This window comes from Carcharhinus amblyrhynchos, chromosome 2, assembly GCF_965287045.1.
Source record: "Carcharhinus amblyrhynchos chromosome 2, sCarAmb.v2.hapA, whole genome shotgun sequence".
NCBI lineage: Eukaryota > Metazoa > Chordata > Chondrichthyes > Carcharhiniformes > Carcharhinidae > Carcharhinus > Carcharhinus amblyrhynchos.
The window spans coordinates 43922245-43944727 of record NC_137325.1 but is presented as its reverse complement, the minus strand read 5'-3'; the positions used below and the strand labels follow the sequence as shown (position 1 = coordinate 43944727).

At 44.1% G+C, this 22483-nt stretch overlaps 1 protein-coding gene across 2 annotated transcripts in view; it reads left to right on the top strand.

Moving 5' to 3' along the window:
- The first annotated feature begins 250 nt into the window (after positions 1-250).
- LOC145354025 (triple functional domain protein) overlaps positions 251-22483 on the top strand; it is a 641321-nt gene continuing 619088 nt past the window's right edge. For both annotated transcript variants that reach the window (XM_080205115.1, XM_080205143.1), the window contains exon 1: positions 251-477. In XM_080205115.1, the coding sequence (XP_080061241.1) occupies positions 411-477 (67 nt within the window). In that variant the 5' untranslated portion in view covers positions 251-410. The remainder of the gene's footprint in view (positions 478-22483) is intronic.

Sequence of the window (22483 nt, the reverse complement as noted above, 5' to 3'; positions counted from 1 at the left end):
TTTTGCGTATACCATAAATCTGTGCTCTCTGAATATGCGAAGGGATCAATTAGTATATTGTTTATGTTTGTACCTCCGTGTCTCTTGGTGTATCGTTGTGTGAACATTGTGTGGTGCTGTTGCAGGCACTCGTCCTGCTATTTGCAGGCTCTTTGCTGTTGGAGGAGCAGTGACCTTGGGATGGGGATAGGATGGCTGGAGTTCCGGAAGTTGCCGAGATTTGTCGATGTTTGCCGGACGGTGACTCACAGCTCCAAGATGGAGGCGAGCTGGTAGAGGTGGCAGCGTTTTGCTGCTCGCTCCTTCCCTCCCTCCGCTTGGTGGCTGCCAGTCAGGATCGGTATCTCCGCTGCACGGAAGGATTGTAAATCGCACACGCCGACTAGGTGAAGAAGGCCGCCGCCGTCAACATGAGCTCTGCAGAGGGGGCGGAGGACGCGGCCGGGGACGCCGATATCGCCGCCTTTTTCCGATCTGGTGAGTGAGTGGGACTGACTGCAGTCCGACTTCGGGAGCTCGGGGATGGGCCGCGCCACGCCGGGCCCCGGACCACGGACCACAAATTGTGGCAGACGCGAAACCGAGCAGGGGATGTGGAGAGCAGGAAATGGAGGATTTACAAGATGAGATAAGAAAATGAGAGAGACTAGGACGAAACAGAGGGGGATGGGGAAAGAGCGGAGACGAGGGAAAAAAGGAATGGGAGGCTCTACTGAAAGAATGACGAAGATGCTAACGCCGGGTGTGTGTGTGTTGGGGGCGGGGGAATATGCAAGAACTGAATAGACAGAAAAATGTGAAAAGCAGGAATAGAGAAAATATTGAAATAGGGGAACAGGGAGAATAGATAACTTGGATGCATGGGGGAGGGAGCTAAGGAATGGATGGGACGTGGGATTGTTGAAAAGAGAGAAATTGGTGCAAAAGAGTTAGAGACCTTAGACAACTTTGAATTTCAACTTCAGTGGGCAACTTCCAAAGTCATATGTGACTCTGAATAATATCAGCGAGCATCAAACCTGAGCTTGATTCTGACCTTACTTGTAATCATATCTACTTTTCACCTGGTCACTGAGTAATGATCAGTGATTTTATATTTCCCTTTACTAATCCAGAGATTCCCTAATCATTTATAAATGTTGTTTCTTTTGGTTTGAGAGCTACTAACTTAGTATAGACAAGGAAATGAAGCTGGTATTTTGTCTTCCATGGCTCAGTACTTAAATTGGCAGTGGACCAACCAAATATTGGAGCAAATTTCACTGTTCAGCTGTTATGAGTAACACAAGAAAAGTATTTAACACTTAGAGGGGAGAGGGTCCAAATTCGAATTGGAGAAAAGTGAGAGAAATGGGAAGCAAATGAAAACAGATTATGTGAAAATTGAAAATAGAATTGCGGAGCAAGAACAGAGAAGAGGATTGAAAAGAGAGAACAAAATAGGGAAGGAATGGTGAAAATGGTGAGTTAGAAGGGGATGGAACAGAATATGGATATTGGACGAAAAGGGAGATTTGACAGAAAACCTTGATGAAACAACGAAAGGAATGAAATGATTAAAGGGTCAAGAGCGTCATATATATGGGTGAGACTTGGATCATTGATTTCAGATGTGTGGAGGAGGTGGGAAGTACAGTAAGGCAGCAAGAAGGGAATTAGAGGGAAAATAATACTGAAAAGAAAAACAAAGTGCTCGTGATACCCAACAGGTCAGTCAGTATCTGTGTGGAATGAACAAGGTTATGAGATCTATTTGGTTCTTGGCCAAAAGGGAGTACAGTCTGTTGTATATCTATAATTTCACACTAAAAACGGATTTTTTTTGTGGAAATTTCTGACCTTGCTTACGAGGAGAGTCAAAAGGATTTTATAGAGTGGGGCTAAAAGCAGCGTGCGTTATTAGGAAGAAAGTCCTTTTTGTTAAAAGATGGGAATTATGACAAAACAAAAAGTATTTAAAATTTAGGAGAGACCAGTCTGGATTTAAAAATTCATAGTAGGAACTGCAAAGGACCTCAATCTAACTAGAGGTGCATTTCTGATTGTTTAATTTTTGAACTTTTGTCCTAAAAAATGATTTCTTGGTGCAGCAGTTATAAGAAGGCTGAAGAGTAAAAACATCTTTGGATTTGCTGAATCATTGAGACTTCTGGTTGAATCTCCAGGATTGCTTGTCTTACTATAAGCCATAATAATTCACAGCAGTAATTGGTGCATTATTGTTATAGAACTTGGGCTGGGTAACACAGAAGATGGATGAACAAATATATTTGGCTATTTTCCTCTATATTTAAAATGAGTATCAGGTTTTTTGTCAGGGGATGATTGTTATCCATTGTGTTCGAGAGTCCACCATAGTTATATTTTCTGAAAAGAAGTAAAGAAGTCTCCTTTTTCTTACTTATCCACAGGAAAGTGGTGAAGTAGTCAAGTTTGAATGGCCCCTGAATAAAATGTTTCATGAAATTTGAAAATAGAAAGGGGTTTTCTGCTTGTGTGGATATTGGAATTATGTTGCTAATTTTGCCTTGCTGTTAAAATGTGTCATATCTTGTAAAATTTGCTTTGTAAAAATTGTTTCTAAAAAAAACCATCGCAAACATGAATCTTATGTTTTGGGCATCTTTGAGAGTTTATTTTGTGGTACTTTGTCAAAATTAATCTTATGAAGGAGAGAATCAAATTTTATAATTTTGTTGGCAAAATGTAATAAGCCTGAATGATCTAGCATCTATTGAATTTGAGATTCATCATAGAAACAAAAAAGTTGTTTTTTGCTTAAATTGCTGCACCTTTGTGACAAATACCCTTGAACCTAAGGTACAAGTTTACTGTCTACACACAGAGAAAAAGTATGCCATCATGAATTGCATAGTTTTATCAGTAATTTGTATTTGAACTCTGATAATTTCAGAGCTAAGACACTTGATGTTTTCTCGGTTTCTGGATCAGAACCCTGAACTGCATCATTTCAGATTTCTGTATTTTTCTCATTCTTGCAGCCTAGTTTGACTGTCGTGAAATGTAACAGAAATCTTCTTGCTTGCTAATTGTATATATGTAGCATACCTTGTGATGAATGAAATGTTTTTAGCATTACTGTGGCACTTCTCAAACTAAATTCACACAACTGCATCAAAGATACGATATTGGCTAAATGCTCTGAACAGATTTGGTGTACTTGGACTGTTGTAGGGAAATCTACGGTTTTAGTTGATGCTGGATGTGAAATTTATGTTTTGTAAATAGTTTCTTCTTGCATGTTTTATTTTGCTTCTACCTTCTGAATTCAGAATGTTGCAACAATACACTGACTTATTTCCCATCCCTACATCCAGCTTTTATATAGCTAAGCTCCCTTCCTGTTGTCCATCATTTTCTCAATTTGTTCTGAAATTGCCATAACTTCTCATTAAACAAAGTGTTGCATAGTTGAATAGTGCAGCTGCAATTAATGTGAAGTTTAAAAATGTGTTAATTGTACTTACAGTTGGATTCTTTCGTTTCCTAAGTAGAAATATGCTTGTTTATAGAAGTCAGAAGTTGATGCTGCTGATATAATGACATTGGTTCTTTACTGAAGATAAGGTATGAAGAAAGGTCTCTCAGCCTATTTGATGCCCCCTGATTTAATCAGCTGCTTTTTAAAACTTTTAAAGTTTTGAAATTTTATCTAAAATTGTCACGTACAGAAATTGGGTTAGTACTTACAAACAGTTATGTAAAAGATAGAAGCATAGGAACAGACAATTCAACTCAACTAATCTGTGCAGGAGTTTATTTTCCAAACAAGTCTCTTCCAATTTCATTCACCTCATGTCAGCATTTCAACATATATTTCTATCCCTCCTTCTTCTTATACAGTTTTGGACCTCATTTCTAGATATGTTAATTGTCAGCATCAGAGAAATTGATTAAGACTTACCACACCTGTTTAAAAATGTACATACACTGGTGTAGACATGCCCAAAATTTTTACTGAAAATACTAGTATATATTTCTGAGGAACCAAGGCAACTTAGACAGCAACTTCTAGGTTTGTCTGTACATTTCCCATTAATCTTTAAAGAAAACTTCACTATTTTTAACTTCAAAATTTGGGACATTCTCTCCACACATTTGGTCCAGCCATTCAGAATTTTAAAGCTCTGTGATGCCACCTCTGTCTTTCTAAAGTAAATAATACTAACCATTCAATATTTCTCCAAAGCTGTAATCTCAGTGCTCTAACAATTCTTGTCACTTTTTTGCATTTTCTCCAATTCTTATCTGTCCTTTTCTATATTATAGAGACTAGAACTGTGCACAATATGTGTGGTTTGACCAGAGTTCTTTATAACTTCTTTACTTTTGAAATTCATGTTCTCAGAAATAAATCCTAGCACTCTGTTAGCATTTTGGATACTGCTGGGGGATATGGGCTTTCAGGGGATACCAGCAGCAGCAGCTAAAACAGTGGTACCACGACTGGCTCTGTTGTTAAGCAGGGAGGGACAAAGAGGACTACAGCAATAGTTATAGGGGACTCTATAGTTAGGGGTACAGATATGCGTTTCTATGGACATGATAGAGATTCCAGGATGGTAAGTTGCTTTCTGGTGCCAGGGTCCAGGATATCTCTGAACGGACAGAAAGCATTCTGAAGGAGAGAATGAACAGCCTGAGGTTGTGGTACTAATGACATAAGGCAGGAAGAGTGATGAGGTCCTTCAGCAGCAGTTTAGGGAGTTAGGTAGAAAGTTAAAAAGCAGGGCTTCGAGGATTGTAATGTCAGGATTATTCCCTGTGCCATGTGCTAGTGCATAGGCAGATAGTGCACCTCAACATGTGGCTAAGTATCTGGTGTAGGAGGGAGGGTTTCAGATATCTGGACCATGGGGTCTCTTCTGGGGCAGATGGCCTCTGTACAAGAAGGACGGGTTGCATCTAAACTGGAGAGGCATAAATATTCTGGCAGGGAGGTTTGCTAGTGTCACACAGGAGGATTTAAACTAGTTTGGCAGAGGGGTGGGACCCAAAGCAAAGGTGAATTAGCTGAAGGGGAACAGAAGAGTAGGGCCAATAAGACTCAGAGAAACAGCAGGCAGGGTGGGATTGCAAATCAGAGATGGACTGGTGCATTTGTTTTAATGCAAAAAGTGTAACAGGTAAGGCAGATGAACATAAGAATATAAGAAATAGGAGCAGGAGTAGGCCATCTAGCCCTTCGAGCCTGCCCCGCCATTCAACAAGATCATGGCTGATCTGAAGTGGATCAGTTCCACTTGCCCGCTTTCTCCCCATAACCCTTAATTCCTTTGTCTATCAGAAACCTATCTACCCATGACTTAAATATATTCAGCGAGGTAGCCTCCACCACTTCAATGGGCAGAGAATTCCAGAGACTCATCACTCTTTGAGTGAAGAAGTTCCTCCTCGACTCCATTCTAAACTGCCCCCCCCCCCCTTATTTTGAGGCTGTGCCCTCTAGTTCTGCTATCCTTTCTAAGCGGGAAGAATCTCTCTATCTCTACCCTATCTATCCCCTTCATTATCTTATATGTCTCTATAAGATCCCCCCTCAGCCTTCTAAACTCTAATGAGTACAGACCCAGTCTATTCAATCTCTCTTCATAGGCTAACCCCCTCATCTCCGGTATCAGCCAGGTGAACCTTCTCTGTACTCCCTCCAAGGCCAGTATATCCTTTTGCAAATGCGGTGACCAAAACTGCTCTCAGTACTCCATTTACGGCCTCACCAGTGCCCTGTACAGTTGCAGCAAGACCTACCTGTTTTTATATTCTATAAAGGCCAACATTCCTTTTGCCTCCTTGATCACCTGCTGCACCTGCAGACTGGATTTTTGTGATTCGTGCACAGGACCCCCAGGTTCCTCTGCACTGTAGCATGCTGCAGCTTTTCGCCCTTTAAATAATAATCCCTCTTACTATTATTTCTACCAAACTTAGAGCTTGGATTAGTATTAGGAACTACGATGTAGTTGGCATTACATAGACTTGGTTAAGGGGAGGACAGGATTGGCAGCTTAACATTCCAGAATATAGATGTTTCAGGTGTGATAGAGGGGGATGTAAAAGGGGTGGGGGAGTTGCACTACTGGTTAAGGAGAATATCACAGCTCTATTGCAGGAGGATGTCTTGGAGAGCTCATACAGCGAGGCAATATGGGTAGAGCTCAGGAATAGGAAAGATGTAGTCACAATGGTGGGGGTTTACTATAGACCAGACAATTGCCAGCAGGAGATCGAAGAACAGATGCGTAGGCAGATTTTGGCAAGGTGTAAAAGTAACAGGGTTGTTGGGTGGGAGATTTTAATTTCCCCTACATTCAGTGGGACTCATTTAGTGCTAGGGGTGTGGAGGGGCAGAGTTTGTAGGAGCATCCAGGAAGGCTTCCTGAAACAGTATGTAGATAGACCAATTAGGGAGGGGGCTATACTGGACCTGGTATTGGGGAATGAGCCCAGCCAGGTGGTTGATGTTTCAGGGGAGCAGTTCGGGAACAGTGACCACAATTCAGTAAGCTTTAAGGTACTGATGGATAAAAGTAAGTGTAATCCTCAAGTTAAGGTGCTAAATTGGGGGAAGGCTAATTCCAACAATATTAGGCAGGAACTGCAGGATGTAGATTGGGGGCAGATATTTGAGGGCAAATCAACATCTAGCACATGGGAGGCTTTCAAGTGTAAGTTGACAGGGATTCAGGACTGTCGCATTCCTGTAAGGATGAAGGATAAGTATGCAAGTTTTGGGAACCTTGGATAACAAGAGATATTGTGAGCCTAGTCAAGAGAGAGAGGAAGCATTTGTCAAAGCTAGGAGGCTGCGAATGCATGAAGCAAGTGTGGAATACAAGGAAAGTAGAAAGAAACTTAAGGAGTAAGAAGAGCTAAAAGGGGTCATGAAAAAGCATTGGCCAGCAGGATTAAGGAAAATCCCAAGGCTTTTACACATATATAAGGAGGGGGAGGATGGCCCATTCAAGGACAAGGGAGGGAATCTATGTGTGGAGCCAGAGTAAATGGGCAAAGTATTAAATGAGTACTTTGCATCAGTATTCACCAAAGAGAAGGACTTAGAACATAGAACATAGAACATAGAACATTACAGCGCAGAACAGGCCCTTCGGCCCACGATGTTGCGCCGACCAGTTACAAAAACAATGACCCACTAGCCTATACCAATCCCTTTTCGTCCATAAACCTATCCAGAGATCTCTTAAACGCCCCCAAACTAGACGCATCTACAACTGCAGCAGGCAGGGCATTCCAATCCCTCACCACCCGCTGGGTAAAGAACCTACCCCTGACATCCGTCCTGTAGCTACCCCCCCTTAATTTAAAGTCATGCCCCCTCGTGCTAGCTTTCTCCATCCGAGGAAAAAGGCTATCACTATCCACCCTATCTAAACCCCTAATCATCTTATATGTTTCAATAAGATCCCCTCTTAGCCGCCTTCTTCCCAACGAAAACAACCCTAGATCCCTCAGTCTCTCCTCATAGGACCTCCCCACCATACCAGGCAACATCCTAGTAAACCTCCTCTGCACCCTCTCCAACGCCTCCACATCCTTCTTGTAATGCGGGGACCAGAACTGCACACAGTACTCCAAGTGCGGCCGCACTAGAGTAGTGTACAGTTGCAACATTACACTGCGACTCCTAAATTCAATCCCCCTACCAATAAACGCCAAGACACCGTACGCCTTCTTGACAACCTTATCTACTTGATTCCCAACTTTCAGGGATCTATGTACACACACACCTAGATCCCTCTGTTCATCCACACTATTCAAAGTCCTCCCGTTAGCCCTATACTCGACACATCTGTTGCTCCTACCAAAGTGAATTACCTCACACTTCTCCGCATTAAATTCCATCCGCCACCTCTCGGCCCAGCTCTGCAACCTATCTAAGTCTCCCTGCAGACTATGACACCCTTCCTCACAATCTACCACACCTCCAACTTTGGTGTCATCAGCAAATTTACTAATCCACCCAACTATACCCTCATCCAGATCATTAATAAAAATTACAAACAACAGTGGCCCCAAAACAGATCCCTGAGGCACACCACTCGTAACTGCACTCCATGATGAATATTTACCATCCACCACCACCCTCTGTCTCCTATCTGATAGCCAATTCCTGATCCAACTTCCTAGATTACCCACAATCCCATACATCTGCATTTTCTGCAGAAGCCTACCATGGTGAACCTTATCGAACGCCTTACTAAAATCCATGTATACCACGTCAACTGCCTTACCCCCATCCACCTCTTTGGTCACCTTCTCAAAAAACTCAATAAGGTTAGTAAGGCACGACCTACCTGCTACAAAACCATGCTGACTATTTCTAATCAATTCATTACACTCCAAATAACTATAAATCCTATCCCTAATAATTTTTTCTAAAACCTTGCCCACAACAGAAGTAAGACTCACCGGTCTATAATTCCCGGCAAAGTCTCTGTTCCCCTTCTTAAACAATGGGACAACATTCGCTATCCTCCAATCCTCCGGGACTACACCAGAGACCAATGACGACCTGAAGATCTGAGCCAGAGGCTCTGCAATCACCTCTCTAGCCTCCCAGAGAATCCTAGGGTAGATCCCATCCGGACCAGGGGACTTATCTATTTTCAGCCCCTCAAGAATTTCCAGCACATCCTCTTTATCAACCGTAATACTTTCTATTTTACACCCCTGCGACCCAATGTCCTCCTCAGCTATATTCATGTCCCCTTGCGTGAACACCGAAGAGAAATATTGGTTCAATACTTCTCCAATCTCTTCCGGTTCCACACACAACTTCCCCCTGCTGTCTGTAACTGGCCCTAATCTTGCCCTGACCAACCTTCTGTTCTTGACATACTTATAGAACGCCTTAGGATTCTCCTTAATCCTATCAGCCAAAGTCTTCTCATGTCCTCTTTTAGCCCTTCTCAACTCACTCTTCAACTCCCTCCTAGCCAATCTAAAGCTTTCTAGTGCACTATCTGAGCCCTCCAATCTCATCCGAACATAAGCCTCCTTTTTCTTTTTAACCATCGACTCAACTCTTTTAGTGCACCACGGTTCCCTAGCCCTACCAAATCCACCATGCCTGACAGGGACATACCTATCAAGGACTTGCAGTAGCTGCTCCTTGAAAAAATTCCACATTTCAGATGTTCCCAGTCCCTGCAATCCCCTAATCCAATCCATGCTTCCTAATTCACTCCTGATAGCCTCATAATCGCCCTTACCCCAGCTAAAATTGCTGACCCGAGGTTCACGCCTATCTCTTCCCATCACTAAGGTGAACGTAACCGAATTGTGGTCACTATCACCAAAATGCACACCAACTTCCAAGTCTAGCACCTGGTCTGGCTCATTTCCCAGCACCAAATCCAATATAGCCTCACCTCTAGTTGGCCTGTCTACATACTGAGACAAAAAACCTTCCTGCACGCTTTGTACAAACACTGACCCCTCTAGCGAGCTAGAACTATAGCAACTCCAATCAATATTCGTAAAGTTAAAGTCCCCCATAACAATTACCCTATTACTTTCACTCCTAACCAGGATTGTCTCCGCAATCCTTTCCTCAACCTCTCTAGAACTTTTAGGAGGTCTATAAAAGACTCCCAACAGGGTGACCTCTCCTCTCCTATTTCTAATCTCCGCCCATACTACCTCAACTGACAAGTCCTCATCAAACTTTCTCTCCGACACTGTGATACAGTCCTTGACTAGCAATGCTACCCCACCCCCCCTTCTACCTTCTTCTCTACTCCGACTAAAGCATTTGTACCCCGGAACCTGCAACATCCATTCCTGACCCTGCTCTATCCAAGTCTCAGAAATGGCCACAACATCAAAGTCCCAGGTACTGATCCACGCTGCAAGTTCATCCACTTTATTGCGAATACTCCTCGCATTAAAGTACACGCATTTCAAACCCTGCTCCGCCCCACCCCCACTATGCCGTGCCTTGCATTCCCCAACTATGCCCCCCTCACTTTCACCCCCTTTCCTCACTATCCCTCCCCCCCTCCGAATCAGTTTAAACCTTCCTGCATCGCTTTTGCAAATTTACCCCCCAGGATATTGATTCCCCTCTGGTTCAGGTGTAGACCATCCCTCTTATAGAGGTCCCACCTTCCCCAGAATGAGCCCCAATTGCTCAAGTACCTGAACCCCTCCCTCCTGCACCATCCCCTCAGCCACGAGTTCAAACTTTCCCTCTCCCTATTCCTCTCTAATCTATCCCGTGGTACAGGCAAGAGTCCAGATATAACTACTCTTTCTGACTTCGCCTTGAGTTTCCACCCCAACTCCATAAATCTTTGCTTAATATCCCCTTCCCTTAATCTCCCTATGTCATGTGTCCCCACATGAACTATAACTTGGGGTTGATCTCCCTCTCCCCTAAGAGTCCTGAATACTCTGTCCGATACATCCTGGACCCCAGCCCCTGGTAGGCAACACACCAGCCCAGAGTCCCTACCCTTACCTCCAACTCTCCTATCCGTCCCCATAACCGTGGAGTCCCCAATCACGAGGCCCAATCTCTTACCCCTAACCACCTGAGGCTTGCCAATAGGCTCACCCCCAGAGACCTGCTCCCTTTGGCTATCCCCAGTTGATTTCTCCTCAACTGTAGCCTCCAGGACCGAGAACCTATTTTGGAGGGGAACAGCCCCAGGGGATTGTCCCCCCAACTGCTTTTTGCCCCTCTTCCTGGCAGTGACCCAAGACTTATTCCTAGGAGTGACTATCTCCTTATAACTCCTTTCTATGTCCTGCTCCACTTCCCGAATTATACGGAGCTCCTCTAATTCCCCTTCCAGCTCCTTTACACGCTCCTCCAGAAACTGCAATCTAACACACTTCCCACAAGTAAAATCACCTGAAACACTGTGGGAGTCCCTCACTACATACATCCCACAGGAGATGCAGCTTACAGCCTGAACTGCCATCCCTGAATCAATTACCAGCAGAAAAGTAAAAATATAAAAAAAAAACTTCCCTCACACTTATAATTAGGTTAGAGGAGGTGGAAGGGTGGGATTCTCTACCAGTGTAGAGAATCGGGAATCCTCTCTGCACTAATTTATAGTGTTAGGGGCACGAGAAAAAAAAACTACAACTACCGGTAAGCGTCCTAGTGACGACTTCCGGTTTCTAACTAATTTAAAAAAAACCGCCGAAACTCGCGACTTAACACTAAAAATAAAAAGTTAAACGGAATAAACAGAAAATTATACCTTATTTTTGCCTCCTCGCACGCCCAAAAATCGCTGCCTCTCGACTCAGCTCCACAGGAACAATGAGGCCGAGACACGGAGGTAGGTGTTTTTAAACCCGAAAAAAAAACTACAACTACCGGTAAGCGTCCTAGTGACGACTTCCGGTTTCTAACTAATTTAAAAAAAACCGCCGAAACTCGCGACTTAACACTAAAAATAAAAAGTTAAACGGAATAAACAGAAAATTATACCTTATTTTTGCCTCCTCGCACGCCCAAAAATCGCTGCCTCTCGACTCAGCTCCACAGGAACAATGAGGCCGAGACACGGAGGTAGGTGTTTTTAAACCCGAAAAAAAAACTACAACTACCGGTAAGCGTCCTAGTGACGACTTCCGGTTTCTAACTAATTTAAAAAAAACCGCCGAAACTCGCGACTTAACACTAAAAATAAAAAGTTAAACGGAATAAACAGAAAATTATACCTTATTTTTGCCTCCTCGCACGCCCAAAAATCGCTGCCTCTCGACTCAGCTCCACAGGAACAATGAGGCCGAGACACGGAGGTAGGTGTTTTTAAACCCGAAAAAAAAACTACAACTACCGGTAAGCGTCCTAGTGACGACTTCCGGTTTCTAACTAATTTAAAAAAACCGCCGAAACTCGCGACTTAACACTAAAAATTTAAACGGAATAAACAGAAAATTATACCTTATTTTTGCCTCCTCGCACGCCCAAAAATCGCTGCCTCTCAACTCAGCTCCACAGGAACAATGAGGCCGAGACACGGAGGTAGGTGTTTTTAAACCCGAAAAAAAAACTACAACTACCGGTAAGCGTCCTAGTGACGACTTCCGGTTTCTAACTAATTTAAAAAAAACCGCCGAAACTCGCGACTTAACACTAAAAATAAAAAGTTAAACGGAATAAACAGAAAATTATACCTTATTTTTGCCTCCTCGCACGCCCAAAAATCGCTGCCTCTCGACTCAGCTCCACAGGAACAATGAGGCCGAGACACGGAGGTAGGTGTTTTTAAACCCGAAAAAAAAACTACAACTACCGGTAAGCGTCCTAGTGACGACTTCCGGTTTCTAACTAATTTAAAAAAAACCGCCGAAACTCGCGACTTAACACTAAAAATAAAAAGTTAAACGGAATAAACAGAAAATTATACCTTATTTTTGCCTCCTCGCACGCCCAAAAATCGCTGCCTCTCGACTCAGCTCCACAGGAACAATGAGGCCGAGACACGGAGGTAGGTGTTTTTAAACCCGAAAAAAAAACTACAACTACCGGTAAGCGTCCTAGTGACGACTTCCGGTTTCTAACTAATTAAAAAAAACCGCCGAAACTCGCGACTTAACACTAAAAATAAAAAGTTAAACGGAATAAACAGAAAATTATACCTTATTTTTGCCTCCTCGCACGCCCAAAAATCGCTGCCTCTCGACTCAGCTCCACAGGAACAATGAGGCCGAGACACGGTAGGTGTTTTTAAACCCGAAAAAAAAACTACAACTACCGGTAAGCGTCCTAGTGACGACTTCCGGTTTCTAACTAATTTAAAAAAAACCGCCGAAACTCGCGACTTAACACTAAAAATAAAAAGTTAAACGGAATAAACAGAATCATCCACTTGGTGGATGATGAGTCTGGGAAAAGATGTTTAGATGGTTTGACTTATATTGAGATCAAAAAGCAGGAGGTATTGGGGATCTTGAGAAACACTAAGGTAGACAAGACCCCAGGGCCTGATGGGATATACCCCAGAATACTGACAGAGGTATGGGAGGAAATTGCTGAGGCCTTGAGAGAAATCTTTGTATCCTCAATGGCTACAGGGGAGGTCCCAGAGGATTGGAGAATATCCAGTGTTGTTCCGTTGTTTAAGAAGGGTAGCAGGAATAATCCAGGTAATTAAGGCTGGTAAGCCTTACATCGGGGTCGGGGGTGTGGAGGGAGGGGGGGGGGTGTGGAGGGAGGGAGGGGGGGGGGTGTGGAGGGAGGGGGGGGAGGGGTGGGGGGAGGTGTGGAGGGAGGGTGGGGGGAGGTGTGGAGGGAGGGGGGGGGAGGTGTGGGGGGAGGGGGGGGGAGGTGGGGGGGAGGGGGGGGGAGGTGTGGGGGGAGGTGTGGAGGGAGGGTGGGGGGAGGTGTGGAGGGAGGGTGGGGGAGGTGTGGGGGGAGGTGTGGAGGGAGGGTGGGGGGAGGTGTGGAGGGAGGGTGGGGGGAGGTGTGGAGGGGGGGTGGGGGGAGGTGTGGGGGAGGGTGGGGGGAGGTGTGGAGGGAGGGTGGGGGGAGGTGTGGAGGGAGGGTGGGGGGAGGTGTGGCGGGAGGGTGGGGGGAGGTGTGGAGGGAGGGTGGGGGGAGGTGTGGGGGGAGGTGTGGGGGGAGGTGTGGGGGGAGGTGTGGAGGGAGGTGTGGGGGAGGAGGGACGTGGGGTGGGGGGAGGAGGGACGTGGGGAGGGGGGAGGTGGGACGTGGGGAGGTGGGGAGGGGAGGGGGGAGGTGTGGGGGGAGGGGGGAGGAGGATTCTTTGAGACAGGATTTATTCCCACTTGGAAATGAGTGGACGTATTAGTGAGAGGCAACATGGTTTTGTGAGGGGGAGGTCGTGTCTCACGAACTTGATCAATTTTTTCGAGGAAGTGATGTAAGTGATTGAGGGTAAGGCAGTGGATGTTGTCTGCGTGGACTTTAGCAAGGCCTTTGACATGGTCCCTCATGGCAGACTGGTGTGGAAGATGAAGTTGTATGGGATCAGAGGTGAGCTGGCAATCATAGAAACCTTATAGTACGCGAAAGAGGCCATTCGGCCCATCGCGTTCCCACCGACCACAATCCTACCCAAGCCCTACCCCCACATCCATACATATTTTACCCACTAATCCTCTAACCTTTGCATCTACGGTCGATTTAACATGGCTTATCAACCCAACCCGCACACCTTTGCGCTGTGGGAGGAAACCAGAGCACCCGGAGGGAACCCACGCAGACACGAGAAGAATGTGCAAACTCGACAGTCAGTGATCTAAGCCGGGAATTGAACCCAGGTCCCTGAGCTGTGAAACAGCATTGCTAACCACTGTGCTACCGTGCCGCCCATCCACTGCCCCAAGGTGGATACAAAACTGTCATGGTCAAAGAAGACAGAGGGTAGCAGTGGAAGGGTGCTTTTCTGAATAGAAGGCTGTGACAAGTGGTGTTCCTCAGGGATCAGTGCTGGGACCTTTGCTGTTTGTAATATATATATAAATGACTTGGAGGAAAATGTAATTGGATTGATGAGTAAATTTGCAAAAGACACAAAGGTTGGTGGATTTGCGGATAGTGATGAGGACCATCAGAGGATACAGCAGGATATAGATCAGTCGGAGACTTGGGCAGAGAGATGGCAGATGAAGCTTAATCTGGGGCAAATGTGAGGTAATGCATTTTGGAAGATCTAATACAGATAGGAAATATACAGTAAATGGCAGAACCCTTAGGGGTATTGATAGGCAAAGGGATCTGGGTGTGCAGGTTCACAGGTCACTGAAAGTGGCAATGCAGGTGGGGAAGGTAGTCAAGAAGGCATACAGCATGCTTGCCTCCATCGGCCGGGGTATTGAGTTTAAAAATTGGCAAGTCATGTTGCAGTTTTATACAACCTTAGTTACACTGCACTTGGAATATAGTGTTCAATTCTGGTTGCCACACTACCAGAAGAATGTGGAGACTTTGGAGAGGGTACAGAAAAGATTTACCAGGATGTTGCCTGGTGTGGAGGACATTTGCTATGGGAAAATGTTGGAGAAACTTGGTTTGTTCTCACTGGAGCGACGGAGATTGAGGGGAGATCTGATAGAAATCTACAAGATTGTGAGAGGCATGGACAGAGTGGATAGTCAGAAACTTTTTCCTAGGCTGAAAGAGTCAATTACTAGGGGGCATAGGTTTAAGCTGCGATGGGCAAGGTTTAAAGGAGATGCATGAGGCAGATTTTTTGATGGGTGCCTTGAACTTGCCGGAGGAGATAGTGGAAGTGGATACGGTAGTGACTTTTAAGGGGTGTCTTGACAATACATGAATGAGATGGGAATAGAGGGATACAGTGCCTGGAAGGGTATGGAGTTTTAGTTAAGTAGGGCAACGTGGTCAGTGCAGGCTTGGAGGGCTGAAGAGCCTGTTCCTGTGCTGTAATTTTTTTTGTTCTTTGTTCTAACTGACCAACAATGCGATTTTAATGGATTATTCAACTTTATCCTTTTGCTCTTCTTTGCCATTTTGCTCCTTATTTTCTAAGGTTTAGGTGATGTTTCTGATTTTCCTGCCAAAGTGCATCACCTCCCATTTGTCTTTGGTAATGTTCAATTCCCACTTAACTACCCAGCCTGTAAATTTTGTAAAGTCTTGTATTATATTACATTCTTCCTCACTGTTAGCTGCACTACCTCAATTTGGTGAATCTGTAATTTGATATTAAGTTACTTTTATCCAATCTAAGCCATCAGAATAAGCTGTGAATAACCATAGGACCTGCACAGATCCTTGTGAACACCTTTTTTCTAACTTTCTACAACCTATCCTTTACCTCCACTCTCTACTTTTTATATTGTAGCCAGTTAGAAATTCAGAAATCTGACCTCAAATCCATATGCCCAAAATTTGGGCAGGTCTAATCTTATTAAAGGCCTTTTGAAAATCTAAGTATATGTCATCTGCAACAAGACATATGTCAAAGTTTTTGTCTCATACTCATCAGGGCATTTTGCAAGAATACCAGAATGAGGAGGAGCAGCAAGTAGACTGTGTTATAGATGTTGCCGTGGAGTCTGCACCAAGTGATTACAGTTAACTGCCAAACATTACTTGAAATTTTCAACCAGACTGTTTGACCCTGATTGGTCAAAACACTGTCCTGAGGAATGAATGGCTGTCACTTTTTTATTTAGCTGAAATGGGCATACATGTATTATTTTTGTCTTCAAAGAACAGGGCCCTATGTCTTAATATATGTAACTTACAGATGTGCCATACGTTGAGTGCAATTGACAATCTTAAATTGGTTTTCAGCATAATTCTTAGCATATTTAGCAATTTGAGATTGTCACTTGGGCTTGAAGTGTGGTGCACACAGGGCCCTGTTCTTTGCAGACAGACACACATTTGCACCTATTATGTTATTTAAATAGAGAGGGCTGCAGAATTCTGTAGTACAGAGAGATCTGGATGTCCATGTTTGTGAATCAAAACAAGTTAGCATGCTGGTACAGCAGTTATTTAGGAAGGCAATGGAATGTTGGCCTATATTGCAAGGAGGATGGAGTGTAAAAGTAGGGAATTCTTGTACAGAGCATTGGTGAGATCACACCTAGAGTACTGAATATATTTCTGGCATTCGTACATAAAGGGAAGTACACTTGTATTGGAGACATTTCCAAATAGGTTCAGGTGGCTGATTCCTCAAAACAGCTCACTCCTTCACCCCAGGAAAGGTTGAACAGGTTGTGTCTATAGTCAGAAGAATGTGAGGTGATTTTATTAGAGCATAAACAAGTTGAAAAAAAGTTTTGATTTGGGGGAGAGAGAAGTTTAGTAAAGTAAGGCAGGATCTGGCCAAGGTATTGTGGGAACAGTTACTAATGGGGAAATTTACAGAAGAGCAGTGGGGGAGCATTCAAAAAGGAAATGGGGAGGGTACAAGCCCAGCATGCCCCTTCTAGGATGATGGAGAGGGATAACAAGCCTACAGAACTATGTATGGTCAGAGATATTCAGGATACGATGAGAAGGAAAAGTCCTTTAACAAATACAAGGGAAACAAATCAATGGAGGCATTAGTGAAATATAGAAGGTTCAGGATGGGGCTTAAGAAAGCAATTAGGAAAGCAAAGAGGGGAAATGAGAAAGCTCTGGCTGGTAAAATTAGGGACAATCCCAAGATGTCAATTAGATATCATAGGATATTTCTACCCTGGAAATCCTTTAATATTTCAAATACTTTGAATCAAATCACCCCTCTGTCTTCAAGATCCAAGGAATATAAGTCAAACTTGTATAACATTCCCTCATTACTGAACCTTTAAAAAGGGGTGGCACAGTGGTTAGCATTGCTGCCTCACAGCACGAGGGACCTGGGTTTAATTTTGGCCTTGGGTAATTGACTGTATGTAGTTTGCACGTTCTCCCCATTGTTTGTGGGTTTGCTCTGGGTTCTTAGGTTTCCACCTGTCCAAAAATGTACAGGATAGGTTGATAGGCCATACTAAATTTCCCTTACTGTCAGGGAACTAACAGGGTAAATATGTGGGGTTATGGGGATAGGGCCTAGAAGTAATTATTGTCAGTACTGGCTCAACGGGCTGAATGACCTTCTGCACACTAGGGATTCTATGATTCTAAGTATATCAGTGGGAAGAGGATAACCAGAAAGAGAGTGGGGCCCATTAGGGACCAAGGGGGTAATCTGTGGGTGAAGCCAGGGAATATTAGTAGAGTGTTAAATGAATACTTCACATCCACCTTCATCCAAGAGAATGAGGAAGATAGTACAGAATTCAGGGAGAGAGAGAGAGAGAGAGAGAGAGACGGTGAATGTTCTTCAGCAAATTGACACAGGAAGGACAAGATATTAGAGGTGTTGGCAGGTTTAAAAGTGGATAAATATTCAGGTCCAGATGAACTTAATTTAGTTTACGCTTACTTACTAGTGTCACTAGTTACATTAACACTGCAATGAAGTTACTGTGAAAATTTCCTAGTGGCCATACTGCGGTATTTGTTTGGGTACACTGAGGGAGAATTTAGCATAGCCAATAGACCTAAATAACGCATCTTTCAGACTGAGAGGATACAGGAGCACCCAGAGGAAACCCGTGCAGACTCTGGAATTGAACCCAGGTCCCTGGCACTGTGAGGAGGCTGTGCTAACCACTGTGCCACCATGCTGCCCCGTTGTAGGGGGCAAGAGAGGAGATTGCAGGGGCTCTGACCCAATTTTTTAATTACTCTCTGGCCACAGAGGAGGTGCCAGATGACTGGAGAACAGCTAATGTGACCCTGCTATTTAAGAGCTGTAGAACTAAACCAGGGAACTACAGACGAGTGAGTCTGACATCGGTTGTAGTGAAACTATTGGAGAAACCTTTGAAGGAGAGCATCTATCTCTATTTGGAAAGGCAAGGTTTGATCAGGAATAGTCAGCATGGTTTCGTCAGTGGGAGGTCATGCCTAACAAATTTAATTGAACTTTTTGAAGAGGCGACCAGATGTGTAGATGAAGATAGTGCTGTTGATGTAGTTTACATGGATTTCAGCAAAGCCTTTGACAAGGTCTCAAATGGGAGACTTATAAAGAAGGTAAATGCATGTGAGATACAGAGTAAATTGATGAAGTGGATTCAAAATTGGCTGATTTGTGGGTGACAGAGTTTGATGATAGAAGTCTGCTTTAATGACTGGAAGCCAATGCCCGGTTCCTATTATTTGTTATTTACATGAATGACATAGGTGACTAAGTTCTGGGTATGATTACTAAATTTGTTGTGACACAAAGATTGGCCGGGAGGTTAACAGTTGAGGCTGAGTGTCTTGGGCTACAAGAAGGTATAGACAAAATGGTCAATTGGGCAGCGGAGTGGCAGATAAAATTTAACCCTGAAAAGTGTGAGGTGATACATTTGCGAAGGAGTAATTTGTCAAGAAAATATTCAATAAATGGCATGACATTAGAAACTTCTATGAAACAAAGGGACCTTGGCGTGTTTGTCCATAGATCCCTGAAGACGGGAGGACAACTTAGTAGGGTGGTGAAAAAGGCAAATGGGACACTTGTCTTTATCAGTTGAGGCATAGATTACAAAAGCAGAGGTCATGTTCGAGTTGCTTAGAACTTTGGGAGGCCACAGCTAGAGTACTATGTGCTGTTTTGGTTGTCATATTATAGGAAGGAAGTGATTGCACTGGAGTGGTGCAGGGGAGATTCACCAGGATGCTGCCTGGGATGGAACATTTAAATTATGAAGAGAGGTTGGAGAGGCTTGGGTTGTTTTTGTTGGAGCAGAAAAGACTGAGGGGAGACCTAATTGTGTGTACAAGATTATGAGGGCCATGGATAGAGTGGATAAGGAGTAGCTGTTATCCTTAGTTGAAGGTTCAGTTGCAAGGGGATATAGGTTAAAGGTGAGAGGCAGGAGGTTCATGGGGGATGTGAGGAAAAACCTTTTTTTATCCAGAGGGTCTAGAATGCACTGCCTGAGAGAATGGTAGAGGCAGGTTGTCTCATCCTTTAAAAAGTATCTGGATGAGCACTTGGTACGTCATAACTATCAAGGCTATGGACCAAGTGCTGATAAATGGGATTTGGTGGGAGGTCAGATGTTTCTCGCTTGTTGGTGCAGGCTATATGGGTCAAAAAGCCTCTTCTGCACCAAGCCTCTATGATACAAGATTCTAAGGAAGCTAGACATCAAATGGCATGTGGAAGGCTTTCAATCTGTGCTACAAGTTAAACCTTGTTACGTCTCTGCTGTAATTGATTGTGAATTGCACCAGACCACATTTCACTACATATGTGGCTGCATGTTAAATCCATCATGAATTACAATCTGCTTGATGGTGACCAAGCTTTTGCATTCTGTTAACGCACTGGGGCGGGGGGGTGGTGAAATTGATAGAAATGTTTTTGCTGGGCTAGGGTCCAATAGTGATAACTAATAAAGGATCATTCATATCATGTATGTAAAGGACCTGATAAGCACTGACTAGATTTAGAAATGTTCAACAATTTAAGTAACAAAGTGCAAAAGTTTGTTGTTTTCATAATATATAAGCAACTTAACTTATACCAAGTACATGGGTGGTACAGAAAGAAGGTAGCGTAAGTCCAGCATCAATTTCATGGTGGTAGATAATTAAACAGTTAATTGGAGAATGCAACTCCATGATTATTCTCATCCTCAATGATAATGGAGCCCAAATGTGAATACAAAGGAAAAGGCTAAATTGTTTTCAGACACTGTTCAGCTAGAATTGCTGTCTGGATGATGCATCTAGGTTTCCTCCCAAGTTGCATCACAAAAGCTCATCTTCAGCTGATTTGATTCACACCATGATTTCATGAGGTGATTGAACTGACTGTACACAGCAAAAGCCCTGATAACATCCTGGCTGTGGTGGGCTGAGAAATGGCAAATGGAGTTCAATACAGATAAGTGTGATATGTCGCATTCTGGAAAGTCAAATCAAGAATGACCTAAGAGTTCAGGTGTACGTTTCTCTAAAGGTGGAGTCACAAGTAGATAGGATAGTGAAAAAGGCTTTTGGCATGGTGGCTTTCATCAGTCAGGGAGTTGTATTGAATGTCAGAGTATAGAAGTTGGTAATGTTATTTACAGGACATTGGTAAGGTTGCACCTGGAGTATTGTGTTCACTTTGATTGCCTTGCTATAGGAGAGATGTCATTAAACTGGAGAGAGTGCAGAAGAGATTTACAAGGATAATGTCAGGACTCAAGGGACTGAGGCATGGGGAGAGATTGGACAGACTTAGGACTTTTGTCTTTGGAGAGTAGGAGACTGAGGGGTGATCTTATAGAGGTGTACAAGATCATGAGAGGCATGGATAGGATGAATGCATTCAGTCTTTTTCCCAGGGTTGGGAATCGAGAACTAGGAGGAGAAAGAATTAATGGGAACCTGAGGAGTAACTCTGTTTTTACAAAGGGTTTTACATATATGGAATGAGTTGCCGGAAGAAATGTTTAAGGCATGCACGTTGACAACAAATAAAAGGCATTTGGACAGATATGTGGATAGAAGAGGTTTAGAGGGATATGGGCCAAATGCAGGCAGGTGGTATTAATTTAGATGGACATTTTCGTTGGCATGGAGCAGCTTGGACTGAAGGGCCTGTCTCCATGCTGTTCATTCTATGATTCTTTGTCCTGTGCTGAATAGGCATGTAAGATTGAATCCAGCCAGTTACCTCTACATAAGCCTTTCAATCATGAACAAAGTGATAGAAGATATTCCCAAAAGTGTTATCAAGTGGCATTTACCCTCAACAGTTTGCTCACTGTGTACATTCTGGATTCCGTTAGGACTATTTCATATTTATTTCATATTTACTCGACAGACTGGAGGGGCTGATTGTGGACAAGTCCTCAGGACCGGATGGAATGCATCCGAGGGATCTGAAAGAAATGGTGGAGGTGATAGTGGATGCCTTGGTGGTTATTTTCCAAACGTCGCTGGATTCCGGGGAAGTGCCGGATGATTGGAAAACGGCTAATGTTACGCTGTTGTTTAAGAAGGGTGCCAGGCAAAAGACGGGGAATTATAGGCCGGTTAGTTTAACGTCTGTGGTAGGTAAAATGTTAGAATCTGTCATTGAGGAGGAAATTGCAAAGCATCTTGAAGGGAATTGCTTGATAGAGCAGACGCAGCACGGTTTCATTAAAGGGAAGTCGTGTCTGACAAATTTACTGGAGTCCTATGAGGATGTGTCTAGGGCGGTGGATAGAGGAGAGCCGGTGGATGTGGTCTTTCTAGATTTTCAGAAGGCGTTTGACAAAGTGCCTCACAAGAGGTTATTGCAGAAGGTCGAGGGACATGGAGTTGGGGGTAGGGTGTTAGCGTGGATAGAGGATTGGTTGTCAAATAGGAGGCAGAGAGTGGGGGTCAACGGGTGCTATTCGGATTGGCGGATGGTGACTAGTGGAGTGCCCCAGGGGTCGGTGCTGGGGCCTCAGCTTTTTACCATTTATATAGATGATCTGGAGGAGGGAACTGAGTGTAGAGTGTCGAAATTTGCTGATGACACCAAGATTGGGGGAACGGCAAATTGTGCGGAGGGTGTTGAGAGTCTGCAGAAGGATCTAGATAGGCTGGGCAAATGGGCCAGGAAATGGCAAACGGAATTTAATGTTGGCAAGTGTGAGGTGGTCCACTTTGGTAGGAAAAATGGTAGGAAGGACTATTACTTACGAGGCGAAAAACTGCAGCAGGCGACGGTGCAGAGGGACCTCGGGGTCCTTGTGCATGAGTCGCAAAAACCCAGCTTGCAGGTGCAGCAGGTGGTCAGGAAGGCGAATGGGATGCTGGCCTTCATAGCGAAGGGGATTGAATATAAAAGTAGGGAGGTCTTGCTGCAGCTGTATAGGGCATTGGTGAGGCTGCAACTGGAGTACTGTGTGCATTTTTGGGCTCGAAGGGCTGGATGGCCTACTCCTGCTCCTATTTCTTATGTTCTTATTTCAGTTCTGG